We start from the raw sequence: 22,984 nt of genomic DNA, 5'->3' as shown, positions 1-22,984 counted from the left end.
TTCCAGATGATTATTACTTTGCTCCAGAAGCAGATTTCAGAACCAGAATGATGCCCTTGTCCTCATCGGAGAGCTTGACTTTCTCATCTTCTCCACATCCCAAAGTACAGTTTTCAGAATCAGACAAGTCTCTATTCCTTCACAGATCTGTACTGTGAGCCCTGTTGTGAGCAAGCAAGCTTCTCTACTGTTTTCTTCCAATTTTGATCAATGACCATTTTCAGAGGCATGGTCTGTACGTTGGAACAGTAGATATTTTGATGATAACCAAGAAAAAACTGGATTAACACTAAGGACCTTAACTTATATGTACAGAAAGATTTATATATACACGGGATTAATCCATTATATCTACTGTAGTCTGCAGGCATGAAAGGGCGTTGTTGGCGTGGTGGTGGCTGGTTGAGGAGAAGATAATCATATCATAGTAGAATAATATAATAGGCAAGAGGAGGGCACATGTATCGAAAAGGGGCATTAGTTAATAAATGCTTTTGAGGTCATGTTCTTTTATGACTGACATTTCCCTCTTTAATATTTAACCTATTGGGTTCCCCAGTTCCCACACAGCGTCATAATTATTTCTCCCAAAGCCACCTCCACCGCATCAGAAATTAAATTTAAAGTAGTATTATATACTGTGTCCACGTACCCACCTATGGTCCCGTTCCAATCCTTCGTTCATTTCTCTCTACACATCATCGCTCTTTCTTTCTCCCTTTCATGTACTGTCATCTGAAACTGCGCCAAACGATTCCAGTGGATATATATATATATATATAAGACATGTTTGTTACTTGGCAAGCTTAATACCATATAAAATTGTGCATATGTTTTGAATTTCAAAATAGCAAGGGAAAAAAGCTCTTCAGGAACAATAACAAGGATCAGCCATGTTGTTGAAGTTTTGAATGAACTGGCCTAACGTCCGAAATCTTCCAACTAATTGAGTTTTGAATAATAGAACCTTAATTATATTCCAAGAAAAATATCACAATATACTAAACATGTTGTTATATCCAAATTAGAGGAGTATGTATAGCACGCAACGTACATATTATGCACATCTCTAAATTCATCACAGCTCCAAAAAAAAAAAATCAGAAATGTAATGTCAACTCCATGTATTAACTGTTTGAATACTAATTATCGAAGTTAATCAATTCCGCGCAGCCAAGCCGTCCTATTGTTGGAGTAATTGACATTGTAGCTAGCGCGCTATATCAGTTTAATTAACAGCATGAAGAATACGCATTAGTAGTCACATCAATTTACAGTAAAAATAATCTGATAATCAAGCTTATTTGTTTATATAACTAGCGATAAATTAGGAACGAGAATCCCCCAAGAGAATTTCACCCCGCGACAAGTCAAACTTCTCGTAGAATCATCACCTGCTATAAAGTGTACGTGTTTTCGCTACTCACTAGTTAAGGCGTCACATATACAAACATGCTCCTAAGTTTAAGGTTTGGCACCTAATAATAACAAGGGGTCTTATATATGACTGTGTTCTATAATCTCCTCCCGTTCTTGTTGATTCTTTAAACACTGAAAACACAAAATGCCAACAAATATGAAACGATTAGCTCGTTCGTTCTTTTTGCCTTATTATTAGCTGTGCGTGGATATGCATAATTATCATCCGTACGCGAGCCAATATACTATATACTGTAGTGAAATTCACTGAACATGAGGAATTATTCATGCTTAGCTAAGATAATGAAGGTGCTCATGGAAGACGAGCAAGAAATAGCATGATCACAACAGAAATAGATCCGAATGATCATCGCCCAATATAGTTCGATCAGTTTCCAATATGTTTTCTGCTAAGCAAAGAATTAACTAAATCTGATATTTATTTGGTTATCAATAATAATAATACATACAGATGGCTGGGTTTTATCCTGGAAGTTTCTTTGTAATATTATGTGTGAATGTGTTCTCTTTTTCCTTAATTTTAGCTAACTAGTTTCCAGAAGGAAAAAAAGTCTAGATAGAAAGAGGATCAAAGTCGTCAGAAATAGGGATCTACTTGCACTGTTGGTGGATACCATTCAGGCAATTTTTCGTTTGCTTGTAAAAACATAAATATATCTGCTCCCTCAACCTCGAGAGATCAGAAAGATTCATTCATACAGAGTAGAACTAAAGCAAAGAAACAAGTCAAACCGGCATATATCTGAATATTGTCTCTTGTACACACACACAACAAAGTCGCACAAAATTAAGAGAGAACAACAACAGTGAACCACCCAACTCTTGAGAAAACACACGGAACTTACATATCCTATAAAACTAGATTAACCGACAAGTTTACCTGAGATCAAAAGGAAGGAAAAGTTCGCGCAAAGTAACAGGACAAAGCTATAGTAATAGAGAGTATATGTAATTAATCTGCTTGTGACGAAGCAAACTAAGAATCGGACCAGGACGCTTGATTCCCCGAAAGAAAAGACGATGAAGAGATCATCAGAAAAGGCTTGTTCCGTGAGAAGAACGAAGCAAAAAGCTCAGAGACGAAAGGAAAGGCCACAGTGATGAGTAGTCTGGTGAGAACTGCTTTTTCTTTCGGCCATGCTTGTGTGATGAAATGGACGGCAAGTCCCAGTCTCCTTCTTCTCTTTCTTCTCCTGACGTCGTAATGATGGCGGCTTTAGGTTTGTGGGGTGAGGTTGATGATGAGTATGGAGGGACCAAAGAGAAGAGGAAGGTGTGGGAGCAATGATGGCGATAGAGCACAAAGCAAAGAGACATGATGATGACTGGCGTTGAATCAAATGGCAGAAAGAGAGAGAAGGAAAGATTTCAAGGTTTTTTGTGCACCCACGCTCTTTAGAAAGAAAGATGGAGAGAAAGGATCATCATGAAGCCTAGGGTTTCTCCAAGACAGTATATTAATATAATTCATTTTTCTTCAATAGTGTCGACTCAAAAGCAATAAGAGGCTGTGAAAAGGTGCACAGATGACTTTCTTTTGTTAGCCTGCCATGTTTCTAAAACTCTGGGAGGACGATATTTGCTATTTTTTCAGGAATGTTATTGATATATCGGTATTATAATTGTTATTTTAAAATCTACAAACTATATTATACTACTGTATATCGGCAAAGATTCTTTTCAAATGGGACCAAATTGTCAATAGCCTCTTTTCCGAGGTCATCCAAACATCATTCTCCTAAATTCCGACTCTTTCCAAGAATTTTCTGGTGACTTTTTAATGAACGGTAAAATTAGAAGTAAACCAAATTAAAACCAAACTTCCTTTCATTTACTAACAGCATGTTTGCATATCACGTTTATATTTAATACAGAAGTCGAGACAGATTTTATAATAGAGAAATTAGCGGTTTTTACTAAAAATTTTGAAAAAAAATTGCAATAAGGTCTCACCAAAGAAAATTAAATATAAAAAAATCTCTTAAAATTACCAAATTAATTTGAAGTCACAATGAACCTTATTACAAGAGATTCCACTTGTTTAATTATTAAATTGCTTTTTATGAACCAAAAAAAAATACTAAATTGTCTTTTTCTTTTTCTTTTTAAGTATGTATTGAAAACTGAAAGATTGGTTGTTAACAAATTAAGGAGAAATAATTAAAAATTATTACAACAGGTATTGATAACTCAGGCATTATATTTTTGCAATGCATTAAGAAAATATGTTGTTAATACTTACTATGATAGTTATTAATTGTTACACCTTAAATTATTAATGACTGCTCTTTCAGTTGTCTATGCATATTAAAAAAAAAAAATTTAGTAATTAAATGAGTGGAATCTCTTACAATAAGGTTCTTTTAAGACTTCAAATTAATTTAATGATTTCAATAGACTTTTTTGTATTTAATTCTTTTGGTTGGAGCTCTATTGTAATTTTTCCAAAAATCTTTTAAAATATTATCCAAACACATTCTAATCCTAGTGTAAATAACGGAGCTCAAACTCCCAATCCTCATAACCGTGGCGGATGCAGTGGCGCAATCAATTTGGCTATGAATGCTTGCATATAACGCAGTGCATATAGTACGGGCTTGACCGGAAAAAAAAAGAAAAAGGAATGAGTACAACGACCCAAAAAAAGAGGAGAAAAAAATTAGAGCGAAGCATAGTACAGCGTCGTGATGTTCCGAGGTAATGACTCATTCTTACCTCTAATAATGGATTTTAATTTTAATTACTATTTTGTGTTCTAACCATAAGACTCGTAGATGCAGTATTTGGCGTTGAATAAAAAGGATTTGACGGTCAGAAGTTTACTATTGACCCGCCATTTCCGTTGACTTGTTTACGGTATTTGCTTTAGCTGAAAGGATTTTCTGTAATTTCACTGATAAAGAATTTCACAAGTAATTTTACAGATCAAGCAATGTGCTGCTAGGGTTAGAGTAGGCTGGGTGCTGCGTAGAGAGAATCTAGCAAGACAAGTAGCATGTCAATGAATGAATATTGCGGACTCCCACCACGCAAGTCAATTGCGAATTATTATTTCACTTTTTAATATAAAAACTAGTTTAGTATTTAATTTAATTTTAAATATAAAATTCTAATTTATTTTATTTCTTCTATTTATCTATTTTTTAAAAATAATACTTATAACAATTATACATGTTAAAAATTGTATTAAATGAAAATTTTTAGCCCATACACGTAATTAGTAGAAGTGTATAATATCTATTTATTACAAATAACTAATTTAACAAATTTTTAATCCACTCAATTCAGTTAACTAATTTTTATATTAAAAATTAGTTGTATTTGCTAATGACAAGATAATGCTGCGTGTAAGTTGAGGGCTCGATCTCTTCAGCACCAAAAAAAAAAAAAAGTCCGATCCCGACATCAGCATGTGCGCGTTTGAATCTAATTACATCCAAAAATATATTGCATTTCATATATTTCTTATTTCTCATGGCCTATAAATAGGTGCATTATTTCAAAAATTCTCAAGGCCTCAACAAATACCAATTCTCATCTGTACATGATTTCACCCTTCTCTGACAAACTCCGGCGCAAAACCGCCTTCCTGACACAGCTTGTGGACAAATATTCGCAGCAACAAGTCAGGAGAAAGCTTGAGCTCAGGATTGTTCACTACTTCACTGTAATCCGCATTCAATTCTAATGGCTTCCAGGAGTTGGGGTGACACAGTGGGCTTTGCCCCCTCCTCTTTACCCTTACCCTTGTCCTTATCCACGCAGTTAACATCAGTTTCGGATTTCTCGCCTGCCCCCCAACCCCGGTAAAGTATGACCTTGCTGGGTTCCTGAGACACTAGAACTGCACCTGTTGCTTGCTGTAAGATTAATGGAACAAAATTTTCAGGGCTTTTGATTGATCTCGCCCAACAAAACAAATATAAATTGAACGACGAAGAGAAGTAAAGAAACTTGCTTCCATACCTCTAGTTTGAAAACCACCTCTTGAACTGACGTCCCTTTTGCCCTGCCTTTTACATTCACAATGGCAAGAGGGTGCTTTTGGAAGTGAGCCTTGATTGCTTTTGCGATCCCGGTCACAACATTACTTTTTCCTGATAAGTGGAGATGCAACACAAAAATAAAAATGTCATCCCTCTGATTTTGAATTTGTTTTGAAAAAAAAATACATAAGAAAGTAAAGCATGGGGCGGCAATTGAGGGGCCGTCAGTGCTTTGCTTAATGCCATCCAGCGGATATTACAATAGAAGATTCACCAAAAGAAAATGATAAACAAAAGGCTCGGATAAGGTTTCAACAGAAAAGCCGAAAACCGTAAGATATTAAAATACCTACTGCAAGGACAGGCCGTTTCTTCATTTTCAAGGCCTGCTTTCGCAGAAGAAGTCTTTCTTTGTTGGAAAGATTCACAGGTCTAGAAGGCAACTCAATTGAACTCTTTTCATCTGTTGCTGAAGCTGATGACTTGGGACCGCTTTTGGATAATTTGATTGATGATTCCATTGACTCGTTGCGAGGAACACAATTCCTTGTATTAACGACAGATCCATCCACCTCATCCAACTGAAATCCACATTAATTTTGCAACATCAGAATTCAGGAAAGAGAGAGAACAGGTACAAAGACTCGAGGCAGGAAAGACCAGACAAAACCATAAAATATAGGGATAATTACAGACAAGTCCCGAATAGGGAAATTAATTATTTTTTCAGTCTCATTTACAAGTCAAACTTCTATATTTACATGTCAAATTTTTGTATTTACAATTGGCTAAGGCCTGTAGGTAATTAATTTTCTTATTTGGGACCTGTACGTAGTTCTCCCTAAAACATGCAGGGTGAAAATCGCAATGAATAGTTCTATCTTCATTATTCATCCGATCCATGATGTGGTCGCTTGACTCTCTTAATGAATCGAACTAGACAATTTCCATGACAATCTTAAATTGCAGATGGAAAATTTAAAATCTTGGCAAGTATGATGTGTTCACATACTATAAATTCAAAATATAATCAGATAAGGAGATCAGACACCTCACCCTTGTCTGTTTTTCTTGTAAAGCAGGTACTGCAGAAGAAGAAGCGTTTAATTTGAGTGCAGTTGTTGATCCTGAATGTCCATTGGATTGCGCACCCTTTATCTCCTCTTTGGCCTTATGGAACAAAAGCAACATATGTCTCATTTTCATAACTAGGAAAGCAAAGTTTAGAGTTAAAGAAGCATGACATAGCTCACCAATTCAAATCTTGATGCATCAGTTATTTGCTTACTTTTAGCCTCCTTATCTTTAACCTGGTGAAGGGAATAATTGATAACTTACTTACCTTAAATGAATTGGAAAAAGCACATTCAAGAAAACAATGATATTAATAAAATAGTTAAATAATTATTACTTACCAATTGAAGCTTCAATTCCTCTATGTTCTTATTTAACTTCAAAACATGAAGCTTCAATGACTGCAAGAAAAAGCGAGGAGAAAGGAATTATATGGTGATATACATATAGGATTAGCAAGCAGTTAGTTCCTTTTTCAAAAATTAAAAAATGAACCCAAGCATGACGGTAATTATCCAAGACTAGCAACATGGCATTTAAACTTGTCAATCTACATAGTCTTCATTTTATTAGTGGATTGAGACGCAACGCAATCAACTACACTCAGACATATAAATCTCCGGTTTCCCATTTTTTTCTCCATTTATGAAGGGGAGAAAACAAAATTAACAAACACTCCTGCATCAATACTAGAAACAATCAATGCAAATTTTACCTCATGGCGCTGACTCTCTATAGATCGCTTCATTGCTTCTCTTTTGTTTAAAAGTGTCTGAGGCCTCAAACGTGCGGGCCTACTATAATTCTTTCCACGATACACAATTATTGCATAACCTTTGCTCAATTTTTCTACTGCCACTAAAATTCCACCACTCTCTGCTTCTAAGGTCTGAGCTGTTTGGTGGACATCTTTCAGACTTCTTTCTTTACAAATTATCTTCACAAGTTCCCTATACTTCCAGTGAAGGTGCATATTTTCGACAGTTCCATCAAAAACCCCTCGTCTACCTGAGGATGGAGAAACCCATCAGATATAGATCGGCTTAACTCAAATGTTTTAGTAGCTCTAGAGATTCTACTAATACAGTCCTAGCCAAAAACAATCAAAGATCTGCGATTGAATTTGAACATCTTGTTCTATACCCACCCATCAGCAGGAAAGGCTTCATCTTCAAGCCAATCTTTCGTAGCATATACCTCTCCTCTTCAGTTATACCCTCTTTATCTACTTCCAATTCCTGGGGTTTCTCAGCCTTCTCCAGTTCTTCTAGAAGCTTTTCTGCCCTCTCTTTATTCTCTAATGCCTGTATGTGCAAGAAATAATATTTATAAATCTAACAGCTAAAAACAAACTGAATGAAAAACAGCAAACTGGGGCTTAACGAGGAATTCATACCCTTGACAATCTCATGCTGGTCCTTTTAATTGCTGTCTCAATCAACCATCTTTCTTCAGAGATAGATGTCTTTTTCTGAATGGGAATATCATCGCCTTCAGGACCATACTCTACAATTCCATGTTTCACTTCTGGAGTGGTTACCAGTGATGAACTGTTTTCCGCCTTCAATTTTTCCTTGTGGGTTGCGTTATTCCTCCGCTGTTCAATTGCTGAAGACACTGCAGATGGCAAGAAATCCTTTCCTCTATACAAAGTAATGAACTCCTTATCTCTGGCAAGAAGAGTTGCTCCAGTCAAAAGCTGCAGAGAAGTGAATCTTATGTCAAATTGACATCCAGACGAAAATATAAGCTAAATTGTTTTCATTTTAAACTGATTATGCCTGATTCAAGTTCTCGCACAGGCTACTCAACTATTATCATAGCATAAATTAATAAGATTGCTTTACTGTTGCCACAAAACTAGTGCTTCGCTGAGATGATTGTTGTTTAGTGCAATTTAAACTACCAGCAAAATCTTCCTTTTCATTTTTTCAGTCCAATAAAAGGACGGTTTAGGAAGAACTGCTCATGTACATGTCCTCCAACAATTTATAAGCTGTTGATAGATAATTGCATCCATGATTTTCGCCCACATCATATGATACTAAAAGAAGGCATAGGCATTGACATGCCATAAAAGCTCGATTCACTGTTTTTCTTGTGATAAAAATCTTGAAGCACCCTAAGTTTCATTATTTGAATTGTTGAAATTAACTGCAAAAATAGTAACTGACCTTCAATTCTTCAGCCATCATCTCACTATTAGTATTCTGCACCCCTCTCTTTATAGCAATCTTAGCTATTTCACATCTTTCCCAGAGCTTAACAATTGCAGCAGCCAGTCCTTGAAGGTTCCTGTTTCTACCTGTCAGCCCCCAAAAGAAAAACAAAAGTCAAAGAAATCCAACAAAATGTTGGTCACCTTACATCAAAGTATGAACGTATGGTGCCAGAGACCAAACCCACCTAATGCAAAATGGCATGGTAATGGTTTGCCCAGTCTCCTTAATGTGGTCATTTCATCATTGGTTAGTTTAGGATTCACACCATAAGGAAGAAGGCGGAAAGGCTTCCTATATCCAGGAACAATAGCAGGAAGAAGATCAGCATCAACAGGTAGAGGGTCATATCCCCACCAATCAGCAAATCGCGGACCAAGCCCCATCAACAAGCGGTCAGCTTCTTCTGCAAGCTCTGCCTCACCTGGCAGTTGAAATCGCACTTTATTGGCACTACCAACACCTTGTATTAAACTTGGCTTTTCTGTTTCGAGGTCACGTATTTTCTCAGCGTGTGTCTTTGAATTTATACCAGATGATTGGTTCTCTGTTTTGCCCCCATCTGAATGCTGTGAAGCATCACCAAGGTTGTCATCTCCTGAGACTTTATCAGCTAGGAAGTAAGGATACTTATAATCGGTCCCTCTGTACAATATTATCTTACTTCCAGATCTCCAAACAACCAGACCACCAGTTTTCCTCTGAGAATAACATAGTAAATAAACTAAAATAAGATAACTATTGGTTAGGCACCAGAACCACAAGTCCAAAAGAAAGCCACACATTTTATGACAATTCATTGACAGAAGCCAACTCAGGTCATACAATTTAATAGAACAAAGTCACTAGTTAATTCGAGAAAAGCCTCTCACCTCCAGTAACTCATGAGTTCTTTTCATGTTTAATCTAGAAATGTCCTCGCAAAAAATCTTCACAACTTCCGACCTTCTCCACCGCTCATGAATCCCATTCACTATCCCTTCCGTGATGCCAGCTTTCCCAATCTTTAACTTCTGCTTCATTTGTATCCCAAGAGTCGTCAGCCTTCTCAGTTCCCCGCGCGATAAACTCAACTCCGCCAATGTTGGCACCTTCTCCTCTTTCTTATTCTTCCTTAGCTCCTTCTCCAATTTCTTCTGCTTCTCCACCTCGCTTGTGAGTTCATTATATCTCACTATCGCAGTTCCTGTGCCTGGTTGAGGAACTGGGTTTTCAGGTGTGCTCCAACTTGAGTCAATTGTGTGCCCAATTCGGTACTTAGGCAACTGCTGCGGCAAAGGAACAAATATCTCTCCTGCCGAGTTGTTCGGAGCGGAATCACCTTCAGGTTTAGAAGAATGGCTATCCTCGGCGTAACCAAGGCTGCGGAGCTTCTCGGCAATTCTTTGGATTGCAGATTTGGGCAGGGTATGCGTGTCAGCGGCGGAGCAACGGACGAAGAACTTGGGTGATTTGGGTGACCGCGGAACGAGTGTTTTAGAGATTGGAATAGGGAAGAAGAATGAGGAGGAGGAAGAAGATTGATGTGACGGGAGTTTTGGTGGGATGGAGAAGGTGTGGAAGTGAGTTGCGGGAAGCAACATTTCAGTAGTTCATGGGAGCTAGAGATAGGAGATGGTAGAAGGAGAAAGCGAGGGCGGGAGCGGGAGCTCGAGCTCGACACACTCGCATAACGATCGGATTATTGGATCACTGAACCAGCCGGTGAACCTTTTTCTACCCCGTCAAGGGTCAGGACTCAGGGGGGCCCAAATAATAAAAATCTCAAGTTGGGGTTGGCCCGAGTTTGTTCGGGTTGAGTGCCCACGTACCAGCCCCAGTAGAAGCCGAATAATAGTGGTCTTGATATATATAGGGTTCCCCCTCAAACAGTTGGGCTACTCGACTGATCTGTTAGCTCCTTTTGTTTCTGGAAAAATATTAATTTTGACAAGTAATCGATTACCTCTAATATATGAGGATGTCTATGTTTTAGTTAAAAAAAAAAAATCAAAGAATACTAATAGATATGGGTAACAGTTCAAATTTAACTCATAAGTGAACGATTTTCTGATCTGTTAGCTCCTTTTTTTCTGGAAAAATATTAACTTTGACAAGTAAATATGAAAGAATATAATAGATATGGGAAACGATTTTCTAAAGTTAAAACAATGTCGTGCAAGTTTCATTTAAATTGTGCGTTTCAGGTTTAAGAAAGGAGCATGAATAAACTTATAAACAAGTGATACTACCTCTGGTTCTTCATATAAAAACTACTTAATTAATTCGAGAAGATTAAAAAAAACTTGTTGAGTTAGTTATTTGTAATAAATAGATGTTATCTTTTTTAGAATATCATTAATAATCATGTATATTAATTATAACTATAATTTGATGGAATATTTAACATCTATAACTATTACAATGATTATTTTGATAAAATTAATAAATATGAGAGACAAAATGAATTAAAATCTTATATTGAAAACTAAATAAAAATTAAACTAACTTTATATAAGAATAAAAGAATATTGACTCAAAAAGAACTTGGCTTTTTTCATATTATTTGTCTGTTCGTGCCTTTTTCCTTATGTTCACTGGTGCCTTCTTTCTGCTATGAGTCTTGTGTTGAGTTTTTGTTTTTATTCTTCTTTTTTTACGATATAATAGTAAACCCAAAAAAGTCTGGCAAAAAAAAAAAAGAACAACCCAAAAGATGCGCGAGTGAATGTAAATAAATGTGGAAGCAGAGAGTATGAGATTATAGTCTGGTTTGTTTTACTTTTGGGCTTTGGCCTCTTTGTTACCGAAAAAAATATAGGGCGTCCGATCTCCACAAGCAGGTGCGTGTGGCACACGGGACAAATAGCAGGTTTGTGGCCAGAGAAATTGGCAAATTATAATTTTTCTGCCTCCCAGGAAAATTAGAGAAGCTCACCACACAGAAAGTAATTCCAAGTTTCCAGCATCTTCGAGCCTCATCCATGGCGTCTCTTCTTGCCAACGGCGTCTCAAGCTTCTCTCCGCAACCTAGTTGCGAATTGAAACTTCTGAAAGGGCTCTATCCGAAGCTGGAAGGTCCTAAATTTCCGATTTCAAAGGTCAAAGTCCAAAGCCGAGCGCTTCTGAAGGTTCGAGCTGATGTTGGTTACGATCTCAGTTCCGCTCCGGATAAGTCCTCTTCTCCAACCGTTAGCTCTGATGAGAAGATTCGGGAAATTCTCCGCAATCGCGACTACGATAAGAAGTTCGGTTTTACTTTTGATATCGATTCGTTTTCGATTCCGAAAGGGCTCTCGCAAGAGACCATCCGATTGATTTCCACCTTAAAAGAGGAACCCGACTGGATGCTCGAGTTTAGGTTGAATGCTTTCGAGAAATTCTTGAAAATGAGAGAGCCTAGGTGGTCGGATAACAGATACCCACCCGTTGACTTCCAAGACATGTGCTATTATTCTGCGCCCAAGAAGAAACCCACTTTGACAAGCCTTGACGAAGCCGACCCAGAACTTCTCAAGTACTTTGAGAAACTGGGCGTCCCCTTGAATGAGCAGAACCGGTTGGCTAATGTTGCTGTCGATGCTGTTCTAGACAGCGTATCGATCGCAACTACACATAGGAAGACACTGGAGAAGGCCGGCGTTATCTTTTGTTCAATATCTGAGGCTATTAGGGAGTATCCAGATTTGGTGAGGAAGTATTTAGGAAGAGTTGTTCCTAGCGAAGATAATTACTATGCAGCTCTGAATTCAGCAGTGTTTAGTGATGGGTCATTTTGTTATATACCCAAAGACACCAAGTGTCCTATGCAGATTTCAACGTATTTCCGAATCAATGCGTTGGAAACGGGGCAGTTTGAGAGGACTTTGATAGTTGCGGATGATAGGAGTTTTGTGGAGTATTTGGAGGGTTGTACCGCGCCTTCTTACGATAGGAACCAGCTTCATGCTGCTGTTGTAGAGTTGTATTGTGCTGAAGATGCAGAAATTAAATACTCCACTGTGCAAAATTGGTATGCTGGGGATGAGGAAGGGAAGGGGGGAATATACAATTTCGTCACAAAACGAGGCCTTTGTGCTGGGGCTCGCTCTAAGATATCCTGGACACAAGTCGAAACAGGATCGGCAATTACTTGGAAATATCCTAGTGTTGTTTTGGAGGGAGATGACACTGTCGGTGAATTTTATTCGGTTGCTTTGACAAATAATCATCAACAAGCAGATACAGGGACGAAGATGATACACAAAGGGAAGAATACAAAGAGTAGGATTATTTCTAAGGGTATATCAGTTGGCAATTCAAGGAACTGTTACAGAGGGCTTGTTCAGGTTCAATCAAAAGCAGAGAATGCTCGAAATTCCTCCCAATGTGACTCAATGCTCATCGGTGATCAGGCAGCGGCCAATACCTATCCTTACATACAGGTAACGCTTGTATTTTTTTTTGGTCTCTAATCAATGCCTTATTTCTGCACATGCTTGCATATGTAACCATCAGTGTAATACTTGTGGTTCAAACTATTTAAACGGTGTCGGTTATTCGCATAGAGATCAAAAGAAGGAAGCAACAAGTGGACGTTGATTCCCTCAATTAATAACTGTGTCAAGTTAGAAATTTGCTAAATGAATTGGATAAAATAGTACTTCAGTAAGTCCGGAATCAGATGTGAGCTAATATAAAGAGAGAGAAAAAAATGATGGCAAACAATTGCAATGGAATTAGACTAGGTTGAGTCGGCTAGAAAAAGAAAAAGAAAAAGAAAAAAAGGAAGAATTAGACTGGGGTGAAAGTCATCTGACAAGACCCTAAATTAATTAAATTCAAAAGAGTCCGTATGGTTATTCCTTTCATAACTATTCTGCTTCATGGTAAAAATATTGGTATCTTGGACGTTATTTTACAGCATAAAATCATGCTACTTTTAATACAACTGATCAGGTAGTTACTTTCAGGGCGATCTTGTTTGAAGAAGACTAAAAGTATTAGCATCCTTTAGTAATCCAACACTAGTGTGCATCTAGATTCTTATCTGCATGTTTTCCAATCACCTTGGATTAAAGGAATTTTCTGTGGTCAAAGTGGTCGGAGGTTTTGTTCTGTTTCAGAGAAGCTAAAGGCTTTTCCGAATGAAATATTTGCATAGGAATGTTGTCGTCAGGTATATTAAGGGTCTTCTCTTTTGACCAAGAGTTTTCCCATAAGAGGGCAATGAGTAATATGTCTCTGGCATGTGTCGAGTTATAATCACCATGTTGAATTTCCTCTCCTGATTGATCCCTCCCTCCCCCACTCTCTCTCGCCATGTCAAACAGGCACCATGCATTATGTTCTAATTCTGCTTTACTTTTGCAGGTTAAAAACCCCACCGCTAGGATTGAACATGAAGCTAGTACCTCCAAAATCGGTGAAGATCAATTATTTTACTTTCAACAGAGAGGAATAGACTACGAGAAAGCCATGGCTGCTATGATATCTGGGTTTTGCCGTGACGTATTTAATGAGCTTCCTGATGAATTTGGTTCTGAGGTGAACCAGCTAATGAGCTTGAAACTTGAGGGGTCAGTAGGTTAAACAACTTGAGAGGGTCAAAACCGCAAGTTCCCGAAAGGAAACTTGTTCGGGCCAGCGTTCGAATTTTGATTGTAGTAATTATATTGCAGACGAAAAAGTAGTGTACAAGGAGGGAATTATAGACTATGTGAATAGATGGTCTCAGATTGTGTGGCATGGGAATCATGGCTGAGTTTTGAAGTCTCAATAATATATGTTCATCGCGAAAACAAGTTTCAGTCTTGTGTTGTGTGGCATGGCCTATCATTAAATACCGTTACTTATGTAGATTCATTTATATTTTAGGCTAATTTGTATATCATTGTTTATGTACTACTTCCGGTCCTAATTATAAGAACCAGTTGATTAATTTGAGGAGATTAAAAAAGTAAGTTGAGTTAGTTATTTATCTTAAATAGGTGTTGCCTTTCCCAAAATATCCTTACTAATCAAGTGTATTAATTAGAACTATAATTATTAGAAGGATTATTTTAAAAAAAATTGAGTAAATATGAGAGATAAAGTGGATTAGAGTCTTATATTTAAAACCAAAATAAAAGTCAATTAAGGTTTTATATTAAAGGCCGGAGGTGGTATTATCTTTAGCGTCTTACATGGGCAATTGAGCTCTGTTTTTTTTGGCGGGGGGGTCAAATTTATATATCTATACATGATGCAAAATTCATGAATTGGGTAACACATTTTTCAAACTTTTAAGTAAATATGCTAATCAATGCTAGTTTATATGAAAATGAAACACGAGTTCTCGTCTATTAGAAAGATAAGACCAATTTACATGAGAAATTTTGAAAGATTAAACTACAAAATTTTTATATTTAAAAAGTAAATCATTCACCCGACACATTATCACCCCAAGAAGAAAGATTGTTTCTCTACGAATGTACGCCGGCTCGAAAAGCTTTCTTATGTGCCATAGGAGAGGGGCGCTCTGTGCAAGATATTGGAACGAATTACTATTACAGACCAGATTTTCAGTATTTGACAGGTAGCGAAAACCAATCACTGACTTATGAAATATTCGTTTCAATTGCTGCAATTGAAAAAACACTGAACATTTGACCCCACTAACTAATAACTAATGAGCAAAGAATATGGGATGTTGCCGGGGCACACATTGTCAATATGACTTGTCCCCATTTTACCCTTGCGATGCATTAAGATACGGGTGTAATAGTGATCATTTACACTGAGCATAGATCTTATTTACAAATGCTCCAAATTCATCGTATGCACAATAACCGATTGCCAACGACAGGAACCGCCATGAGAAGAGCACTCATCGACTGACGGAGATACTATTCCTGTGATAGCAGTCCCAAATTGCAAGGAACGATGAATCAGTAAACATAACATCAAAAACTGAGAAATGACTCAACACTGGATTAATTTTCAAGACTTGCTGCACAGGTTTGAGCATTTCTTTTCCCAACAATCTATTTTCGGTGCTCTGTTATTGCCACTACAAACATAGAATCTCTGTTCCAATACTCACAATTTCGAATGCAAGTATTCCGCCACAGTGAGAGGTTTCGGACCACCAAACCAATCGATTAGAAATATACTTTCGATTTCTAATTTGTAGGCTTCAAAGTCGTGATCCTTGGGCCAGCCTGTTAAACATTAAAGGAATCGATCAGAAGCAATCAATGTTGTGAAAGTAAGAAGGTGGTAATCACAAGTTCACAACTAGTCATATGAACACTGAATGAAGATATGCTTTGGATCCACTGATTGTGTTAGGATTTACCCTTCATCTCTGAGTGCTTGGAAAACAAGGCACTTCTAGCAAATTTGGCTTCCTCGGATTTCTTGTCAACTAACTTCAGCTGAAATGGAAATGCAGAGATGTCAAATTCCAACTTCCACGGGCTTTTATTTATATAAAAGGCGTTCCAAAAAATAGGATTCTTTATGGTTTTTCCTTTTCTCTAAGGCAGTTGCTGTAGAGGTAAAATTATTTTGGACAATGGAGAAACCTAACAAATAAAAGCAACAAATTATCATTCACCTAAAAAAAAAAAAAAAGGCAACACAATATCAAATTAACGACTTCCGGTTCCACGGTAAATAAATTGTCTTGACTTTTTCTGATTTGATAACGGGCAGTAAACCTAACGAATTGAATACTTGCGGCTATTTGCAAGAAATGAGGTAAGAGCTGTATCAAGTTTTGAAAGATGTTTCAAATTATAGCTGTCTTGTTATTCTGATGATAACATTTCAAATGGTCCTGGGAAACATCAAACACTCACAATTAATGTCATGGAAATAGAGCAAAATAGTATACAAGTAAAAAGGGGAGAGTATCCACTATCATGGGCAAATCTTCGTTACCAGGTTATAGAGGGACAACAATAGGGTTGAGAACCTTCTTCGTGTCAGCTCTCTTGACAAACACACAAAACTATAAATTACAGCAAAGATATGATGTTCTAACGGGGCAAGCATATGAATGAAGACCAAATGGTATAATTTAACTCCACAGTGTGAGAAAGAAAAACCCAGAAAAGGTAAGATTTTGATGGCAGGGTTACGCATGCTGTACAGTCAGACTCCATAGTATTCATTTTCTCCAGTACCTTTCCGATTAGAGTAATTTTGGCACAAGTAGGATTCTCTGGATCTATGTTGCCACACGTTCCAAGAGGGTACTCACTGACTGTAAATGAAGCTCTTTCATCCTTCAGAGCGTTTCTTGCTGTTGGGTCTAAAGTTGTCAAGTAAAAGTACGGGATGCCACTGCCTTTCTCAGGGAGTCCATCACTGAACGATACCACATTCCTGCAAATAGTTAATGCAATGTTACAACTATTTTTTGAAATAGATTATGGGAGAAAATTTTAGAGTACTGTTACAATGGAGTAAATGATAAATAGCTGGAGCTTTAACTTCTATTGCATGAGCTATAAGGTTAAAATGATTATTGCTATGGTACATTATAATAGTTCTTGTCCTTGAAATTAGTGAAAACAATTTTTCACAGCATTTGATATTAATCAATGAAATTTAAAGCATGTGATATTAGTAAATGTGTACCTTCAGCGCAAGAATTCTTTAATTCAAAAGGCTGGTGATGTAGAATGAGAAATATTAAAATAAAAGCAACACATCCTTACCCAAAGGGCGCGCCACCCAGTTCGCTTGAGATGGTACTGCAGAGAAACAAAGGATATAAGACTGTAGCTTCTATGTTTGAGTTTCACAAGATAAATACATGAAAGAGATCAGATCATCACAGTACAGATTACAATAGCAGGAGTTACCAAGAGGATATGCCACTTCTTTGGTTTAACTATGAAACTGTTGAACGATTCTGAAGCATAATCGGAGCTTCATGAGTTTAGAATTTAGTATTCATTGTTAATAAAGAAAATTACATACTTAGCCCAATAAGTAACGCCATAATGATTGGAAATGCATACATAATCAATCAGTAAAATAATAAGCCACGAACTTTTTAACTGAAAAAGTTGAGTTAAAATTCCATATTTGGACACCTCCTCCAGGAGGAACATCTCACAACAAGAAGCCGCCATTAACTTAACCAATATTTCCATCAGGGAGATGATCCATATAATAAAGGAAGTGAAAGAAGCAATGTGCCTCGAGGATTCAACTTTGGCTTTATAACGACGTCAGATGTGGGAGTTAAAATCGAAGTTGAGATAATTCACAATTAATCAACCTCTCCACCCCCTTCAATATCGATGAGAAGAACCATAACGCTGAAACACTCAATTCCGGCACTTAACATTGAAGAAATCGATGCACCGTTAATATGATAACAATTTGCTCATAAACCTAAATCTACCAAAATGACAATCAATCAGCATCACCTAACAAACAGTCAATCATCCTAAAAGGTAACCGCTGTACAAACGGGAAATGAGCAACACGAAGTCATGAGATTGGATCAGGCACTTTGGGGGATGCGCGGGAACTTACTTTAAGACGCCCCAGGAATTCTGAGAGACCAGCCAACGAGCAGTGGCAGCAGCAGCATCCGGGTCGGGCTTCGTTGTGATCAAGAGTGATCGCCCATGGACGCCCATCAAAGAGGAGGCGAATTGGATGGCATAGAAGAGGGGCAGGACCCTGAGAAAGATTCCCATATTCTGCGTTGAAGTCAAGTGGGGAAGTCGAAGAACCCGGGAGACGATGACTTTGTTGGTAGACCCGGCAGTGCGTATTTATGTATCAAAATGAAGACAGACGAAGAGAAAGATAGGAGGCCACGATATCCTTGTAGGAGCGAAAATCTCGCAACTTGTCAGGGCGTACGCGATATATCCCCCAGGATCATCTGTTGTTCCATACGATGCGAACACCACAGATTTTTTAACAGATATTCCAGATTTTTTTAAAAATTATAAATAACAACATATTTTTATAAATTTTATTTATTTATTTATGATTAAATAATTTCAAAATTCTTTTACGGGATCATACCTATTTTTATCTTAAACCATTCTGTTGAGTTACTGGTACAACATTTAAAAAATACCTATGTTTATAAAGAATTCGACATGAGTGAATGTCTGAATGATCATATTTATGCATCATAAATAATTATATTGATCACTATATTTATATTATTATTCGCACTTACATTTTAATTATTTAGGTTTGATGCCTATAGTTTTTAATCAGAACTTTTAGTTTTTATAGTTTTACTAGAAGCTAATTTGAATTATATTGTTAGGTGTAAAGACTAAAACCACAACCTCTTAAAAAAATCTGCTAGTAAAAAAAAAACTTATTAAAAAATCAAGAATAAAAAATAAAACTTATCTAATCCTTATATTTCTAATAAACTTTGATTTTCATTATATTTTTAAAGAATTTTAGTTTTAATCTATATATTACCTTCTATTCTAATTATAAAATCTTATTTATAAACTACAAACAAGATCTTATAATTATAATTAAGACAGGAAGTATTACCCAATAAAATTAGCTAAAAGTTAATGTTGATAAACTCCAACCAAATTACTGTGAAATTGTAGGAACCACAAGTCATGATGTAAAATTACAAGATTTAAAATTAAAATTAAAGTTCAATCAATCCGTGAGCAACCACCAATAAAAATATTAATCCTAATATTAATACTGTTTTTATGTGAATATCATCACCCGTAAAGGCTCATGGGTCGAAAACAACGCATAGAAGAAGGTCCATCAGAATATGAGGATTGGACCGAGAACTTCCCGACCCAACCCTGCCGGATGCCAGAAGAAACAAAGTTACAAAACAATACAGCTTCCCGACTACCCAGATAATCAAACACCACGGCCTGCCTTCAAGGCAGCAGTCTTGGACCCTTTCTCTTGCCAACCCAAATTCTTCTTCTTCTTGCTGGAACGTCGAGATCCCCATTTCTCCGGTTAAAATCATAAACTGAAGTAGAGTGTTTTTCACTTCACAATGGAGTTTCTCTCCTTCGCCGTCGCGGCTGGTGGATTCATCCTAATTGGGGCTCATGAAGCTTTTCACGCTTCTTCCCTCCATGCCCATGTTCCTCCTCCTCATCCCAATTCTCTTCACTCAACCACAGCTTCTTCTAAACCGAATTCTCAAATTAAGAAAACCTCCGCTCCCTCCTCCCTGTCTTTCCTCTTTGTCTCCGTCTTTTCCTTTTTCGTTATTGTAAATTCCTTGGTATCACTTATGGATGCTCAAATCTCCCGCGACCCTGTTGGATCAGCCCTTCAATTGCAAGTGTTAGCCGTTGCTTTGATTTTCCTATTGTACTCCGTCCTTGGTCTTATGGTTCATGCCTCGAATTCTTTTCATTTGCCTTCCTCGTTGCTCGGCTTGGTTGGGGTTTTTGCTTTTGTGGAAGAATTTTTGTTGTTTTACCTTCAGAGGAAAGACCCCAGTGGAGTAGAAAATCGGTATTATGATCTGTTGCTAGTGCCTATCGCCGTCTGTGTATTATCTACAACCTTTGAATTGCATTCCCCGACATCGAATCTGCCAAGACTGACTCGTGGGTTTGGATTGATTTTACAAGGAACGTGGTTTCTCCAAATGGGTTTGTCGTTTTTTACTAGTTGGATGGCTCACGGCTGCTCCTTGCGCAAAGTGAGCAGAGGGAATTACACTATATGGTGTAAGGGACACCCTGAATTTCACAGAGGTAGAGCAATCGCTACGCTTCAATTCAATTGCCATCTTGCCCTCATGGTGGTATTGTTTGTTGGGTTTTTCTCGACAGTCTCTTGGAAAAATGGAATTCCCGTGAATTCTACGCAATATAGGCCCATCGGAGCGGAAATGCAGTCTTTTCAGAATTCCGCTCATTTCACTTTGGATTCTGACGATGATGGCGACGGAGAGATTAAAGAAGACAATTCAGCGTTGCAGAAGTCAAGTGTGGTGGAATCGGGCATGAATGGTTTCAGCTCTCATCATTGAGATTGATCAATCTTATTAGATGTGGCGAATGAATTGATGAATCATACGATTCTAGTAGAACTGTCCTCCCTTTTGCTGTTGGCAGGATAATAAAATCACTTTGTATAAATGAATTTATATTATATATTTGTTCGTGTTATTAACTTCTAATTTTGCTTTTGAGTCTATGTGGCGTTATATCTGCAACTTCTGGAGCTGAATGCTGATTTTTACCCTGTCCTTATAAGTTTGTATGACGTGATTCTGTGTAGTTAAAAATATAAGTTCTTTCTTGATGACTGTGTATTTCGAGTAGTGGTTAACACAATTAATCGTTTCGCATATATAAGATCAGAGCCTTAAACTGGCCAATGGTTTGAAATCATTGGCATCATTTAAGATACTTAAGAATAGGATATAATAGTTATGAATTAATAATTAATAATTATAGATGAAAATGAAACAACGCATAATTTCTGTGACTCAAGGACAGTGTCTGTGCCAGGTAAACGGTGTTATGTAACCTTAACAGCCAATTTGACTATCATGGCTTCCCTGGTCCGTTGAGATGGTATGGTATGATTTATTAGTTCCTCCAGTGGCCTCTGTTCAATCATATTCATTTTCTTGGTCTGATTCAAGAACCTCAGTTCTGCAACTGTTGGAATATCAGAAAGTTAGAAAAAATGTGCTCTGGTGGACATGAAAATCGATCTAAAACGCCTATTTTATTGACAATATAATGATATGGACTTTATTGAAGAGGTGCTTCAATTGCTATTCAAGATGGTAGTTCCTTCCACAAACTGATGCACCTGGACTAATGTATTGTTAGGGATTTTGAGAAGAAAGCTAGCCGTGGTGATCCACAACCACAGAGCAGTGAAAACTGTGCAAGTCTCATTTGTTTGAATATGAACTAGTTGTGTTTTTCTGCAGGATGGGGAAGGCTGAAATTGGAACTTGTGATCAAATGCTAGCTGTACTTGTGTTGTTGTTGTTGGTGTTTTCTTTTTTCTTTTTTTTTCTTTTGGGTTGAGAATTTCGTCAGTGAAAATCATCAAGATTGCTGAATATTCTGACTCGAAGTCATTTGCTTGTGGCTATTTTGGATTGGCTTTGCTGGCATAACAGCACATTCGTGAATTATGTTGAGTAGAATTTCTTGAAGTTCAGGGTTCTTCTGCGCCTGTGAGGCTGTAACACTGAAGGAGTAATAAGTGGGTGGTGTGTGCGGTTTGTTTGAAAAGGGGAAAAGACTTGTCAGTCATACTAATCTCTTCCTGTTATTTGGTTTAAAAAAAATACTGATCTATTTTATGTGGCAAGTGTCTCATGAGCGACTTACCACTAACTCACTCAGATCAAAGAGAGGTCTATCAACATCGAATGAGTGTCCTTTTCAGTGCAAAAGAGAGGAGAGTATAATTCACATATTGAGAGATTGTCAAAAAGCACGAGAGTTGTGGTCTTTTATTTTAAATCCTAACCTTTATTCTCGTTTTTTCTCTGGAACTTTACAGGACTGGCTTAAGTGGAATAGCAAAAACTGCCCAGGACGAGGAGTCGACCGTAAACATAACTGGATTAAAGTGTTTAGTCTCGGTTGTTGGACTCTTTGGACCTCCAGATGTAAATTTGTTTTTGAAGGCAAAACGGATACCCCAAGAGAACTTGGGTACAGGGTCCAACATTTACTCATGGAGCAGATAGTGGGAGACCAACTCAAACATCAGATCTTTCAGTTTGCAGGTAACCAAGAAATATCCTGGACACCTCCACCACAGGGAGCTATCCGCATCGATGTTGATGGTTCAGTCTGGAATGATCAACACGCAGCCTGTGGAGGCCTCATCAGAAACAGCGATGGTGATTGGGTGGTCGGATTCCAAAAGAATATTGGCACTTGCTCAGTTACAGAAGCAGAACTGGTGGCTATTCGGACAGGTCTTGAAGTTGGGAAATTATATAATCATCCCATGGTTGTGCTCTATTCTGACTCAATGGATGCCCTCAATTTGATTGCTAGAGAGTGTGTGGCAGACCATCCCTTGAGGACTATTATCACCGATATCAGGGAGCTGATATTTGCTCGGGAGGAAATAGAACTGCATCATGCTAGCCGTGATACTATAAGGTGTGCTGACTACCTGGCGAAGGAAGGACATGAACAGGCGTTCGGCGTCAAGTTGATCGCAGATGTGCCAGAAAGATATGCTGATTTGATTCTTCAGGATAAGCCTTGTGGATTTAGCTGACGGTCTTCTTTTGTCTTTTCCTTAGTTGCTAGTTTGGCGCCTAGTGTTTCAAGCTTAGCT

At 37.6% G+C, this 22,984-nt stretch overlaps 5 protein-coding genes across 6 annotated transcripts; 3 read left to right on the top strand and 2 right to left on the bottom strand.

The window, feature by feature from the left end:
• Nucleotides 1–4,856: 4,856 nt before the first annotated feature.
• LOC114728404 (CRM-domain containing factor CFM2, chloroplastic) lies at nucleotides 4,857–10,383 on the bottom strand. Of its 2 annotated transcripts, none has more exons than XR_003738667.1 (12): nucleotides 9,592–10,383; nucleotides 8,907–9,420; nucleotides 8,675–8,805; nucleotides 7,897–8,199; nucleotides 7,648–7,804; nucleotides 7,216–7,508; nucleotides 6,842–6,901; nucleotides 6,680–6,736; nucleotides 6,483–6,596; nucleotides 5,780–6,007; nucleotides 5,407–5,537; nucleotides 4,857–5,300 (listed from the first exon to the last, which is right to left on the bottom strand). XR_003738667.1 is itself a non-coding variant. In XM_028915312.1 (12 exons), exons 1-12 carry the CDS (start codon nucleotides 10,300–10,302, stop codon nucleotides 5,103–5,105), a joined length of 2,901 nt encoding a protein of 966 aa, XP_028771145.1. In that variant the 5' UTR covers nucleotides 10,303–10,383; the 3' UTR covers nucleotides 4,857–5,102. The 2 variants fall into 2 exon arrangements, 1 of the variants encoding a protein (XP_028771145.1); XM_028915312.1 differs by having other exon boundaries at nucleotides 5,776–6,007.
• Nucleotides 10,384–11,619: 1,236 nt separating this feature from the next.
• LOC114728405 (UPF0051 protein ABCI8, chloroplastic) lies at nucleotides 11,620–14,570 on the top strand. Its single transcript, XM_028915313.1, has 2 exons — nucleotides 11,620–13,122; nucleotides 14,051–14,570. Exons 1-2 carry the CDS (start codon nucleotides 11,683–11,685, stop codon nucleotides 14,267–14,269), a joined length of 1,659 nt encoding a protein of 552 aa, XP_028771146.1. The 5' UTR covers nucleotides 11,620–11,682; the 3' UTR covers nucleotides 14,270–14,570.
• Nucleotides 14,571–15,204: 634 nt separating this feature from the next.
• LOC114728410 (protein CREG1) lies at nucleotides 15,205–18,449 on the bottom strand. Its single transcript, XM_028915321.1, has 6 exons — nucleotides 18,215–18,449; nucleotides 17,386–17,421; nucleotides 16,849–17,050; nucleotides 16,017–16,095; nucleotides 15,762–15,879; nucleotides 15,205–15,570 (listed from the first exon to the last, which is right to left on the bottom strand). Exons 1-6 carry the CDS (start codon nucleotides 18,379–18,381, stop codon nucleotides 15,546–15,548), a joined length of 627 nt encoding a protein of 208 aa, XP_028771154.1. The 5' UTR covers nucleotides 18,382–18,449; the 3' UTR covers nucleotides 15,205–15,545.
• Nucleotides 18,450–19,595: 1,146 nt separating this feature from the next.
• Nucleotides 19,596–20,873, top strand: LOC114728409 (uncharacterized). Its single transcript, XM_028915320.1, has one exon. It carries the CDS (start codon nucleotides 19,695–19,697, stop codon nucleotides 20,685–20,687), a length of 993 nt encoding a protein of 330 aa, XP_028771153.1. The 5' UTR covers nucleotides 19,596–19,694; the 3' UTR covers nucleotides 20,688–20,873.
• Nucleotides 20,874–22,366: 1,493 nt separating this feature from the next.
• Nucleotides 22,367–22,924, top strand: LOC114728430 (uncharacterized). Its single transcript, XM_028915341.1, has one exon. The coding sequence runs from the start codon at nucleotides 22,367–22,369 to the stop codon at nucleotides 22,922–22,924; it is 558 nt and encodes a 185-aa protein (XP_028771174.1).
• The last annotated feature ends 60 nt before the right edge of the window (nucleotides 22,925–22,984 follow it).

Source organism: Neltuma alba, unplaced genomic scaffold (assembly GCF_004799145.2).
Source record: "Neltuma alba isolate B1F8T4 unplaced genomic scaffold, ASM479914v2 tig00012535_pilon, whole genome shotgun sequence".
Lineage (NCBI taxonomy): Eukaryota > Viridiplantae > Streptophyta > Magnoliopsida > Fabales > Fabaceae > Neltuma > Neltuma alba.
This window is presented reverse-complemented; position numbering and strand designations above follow the sequence as displayed.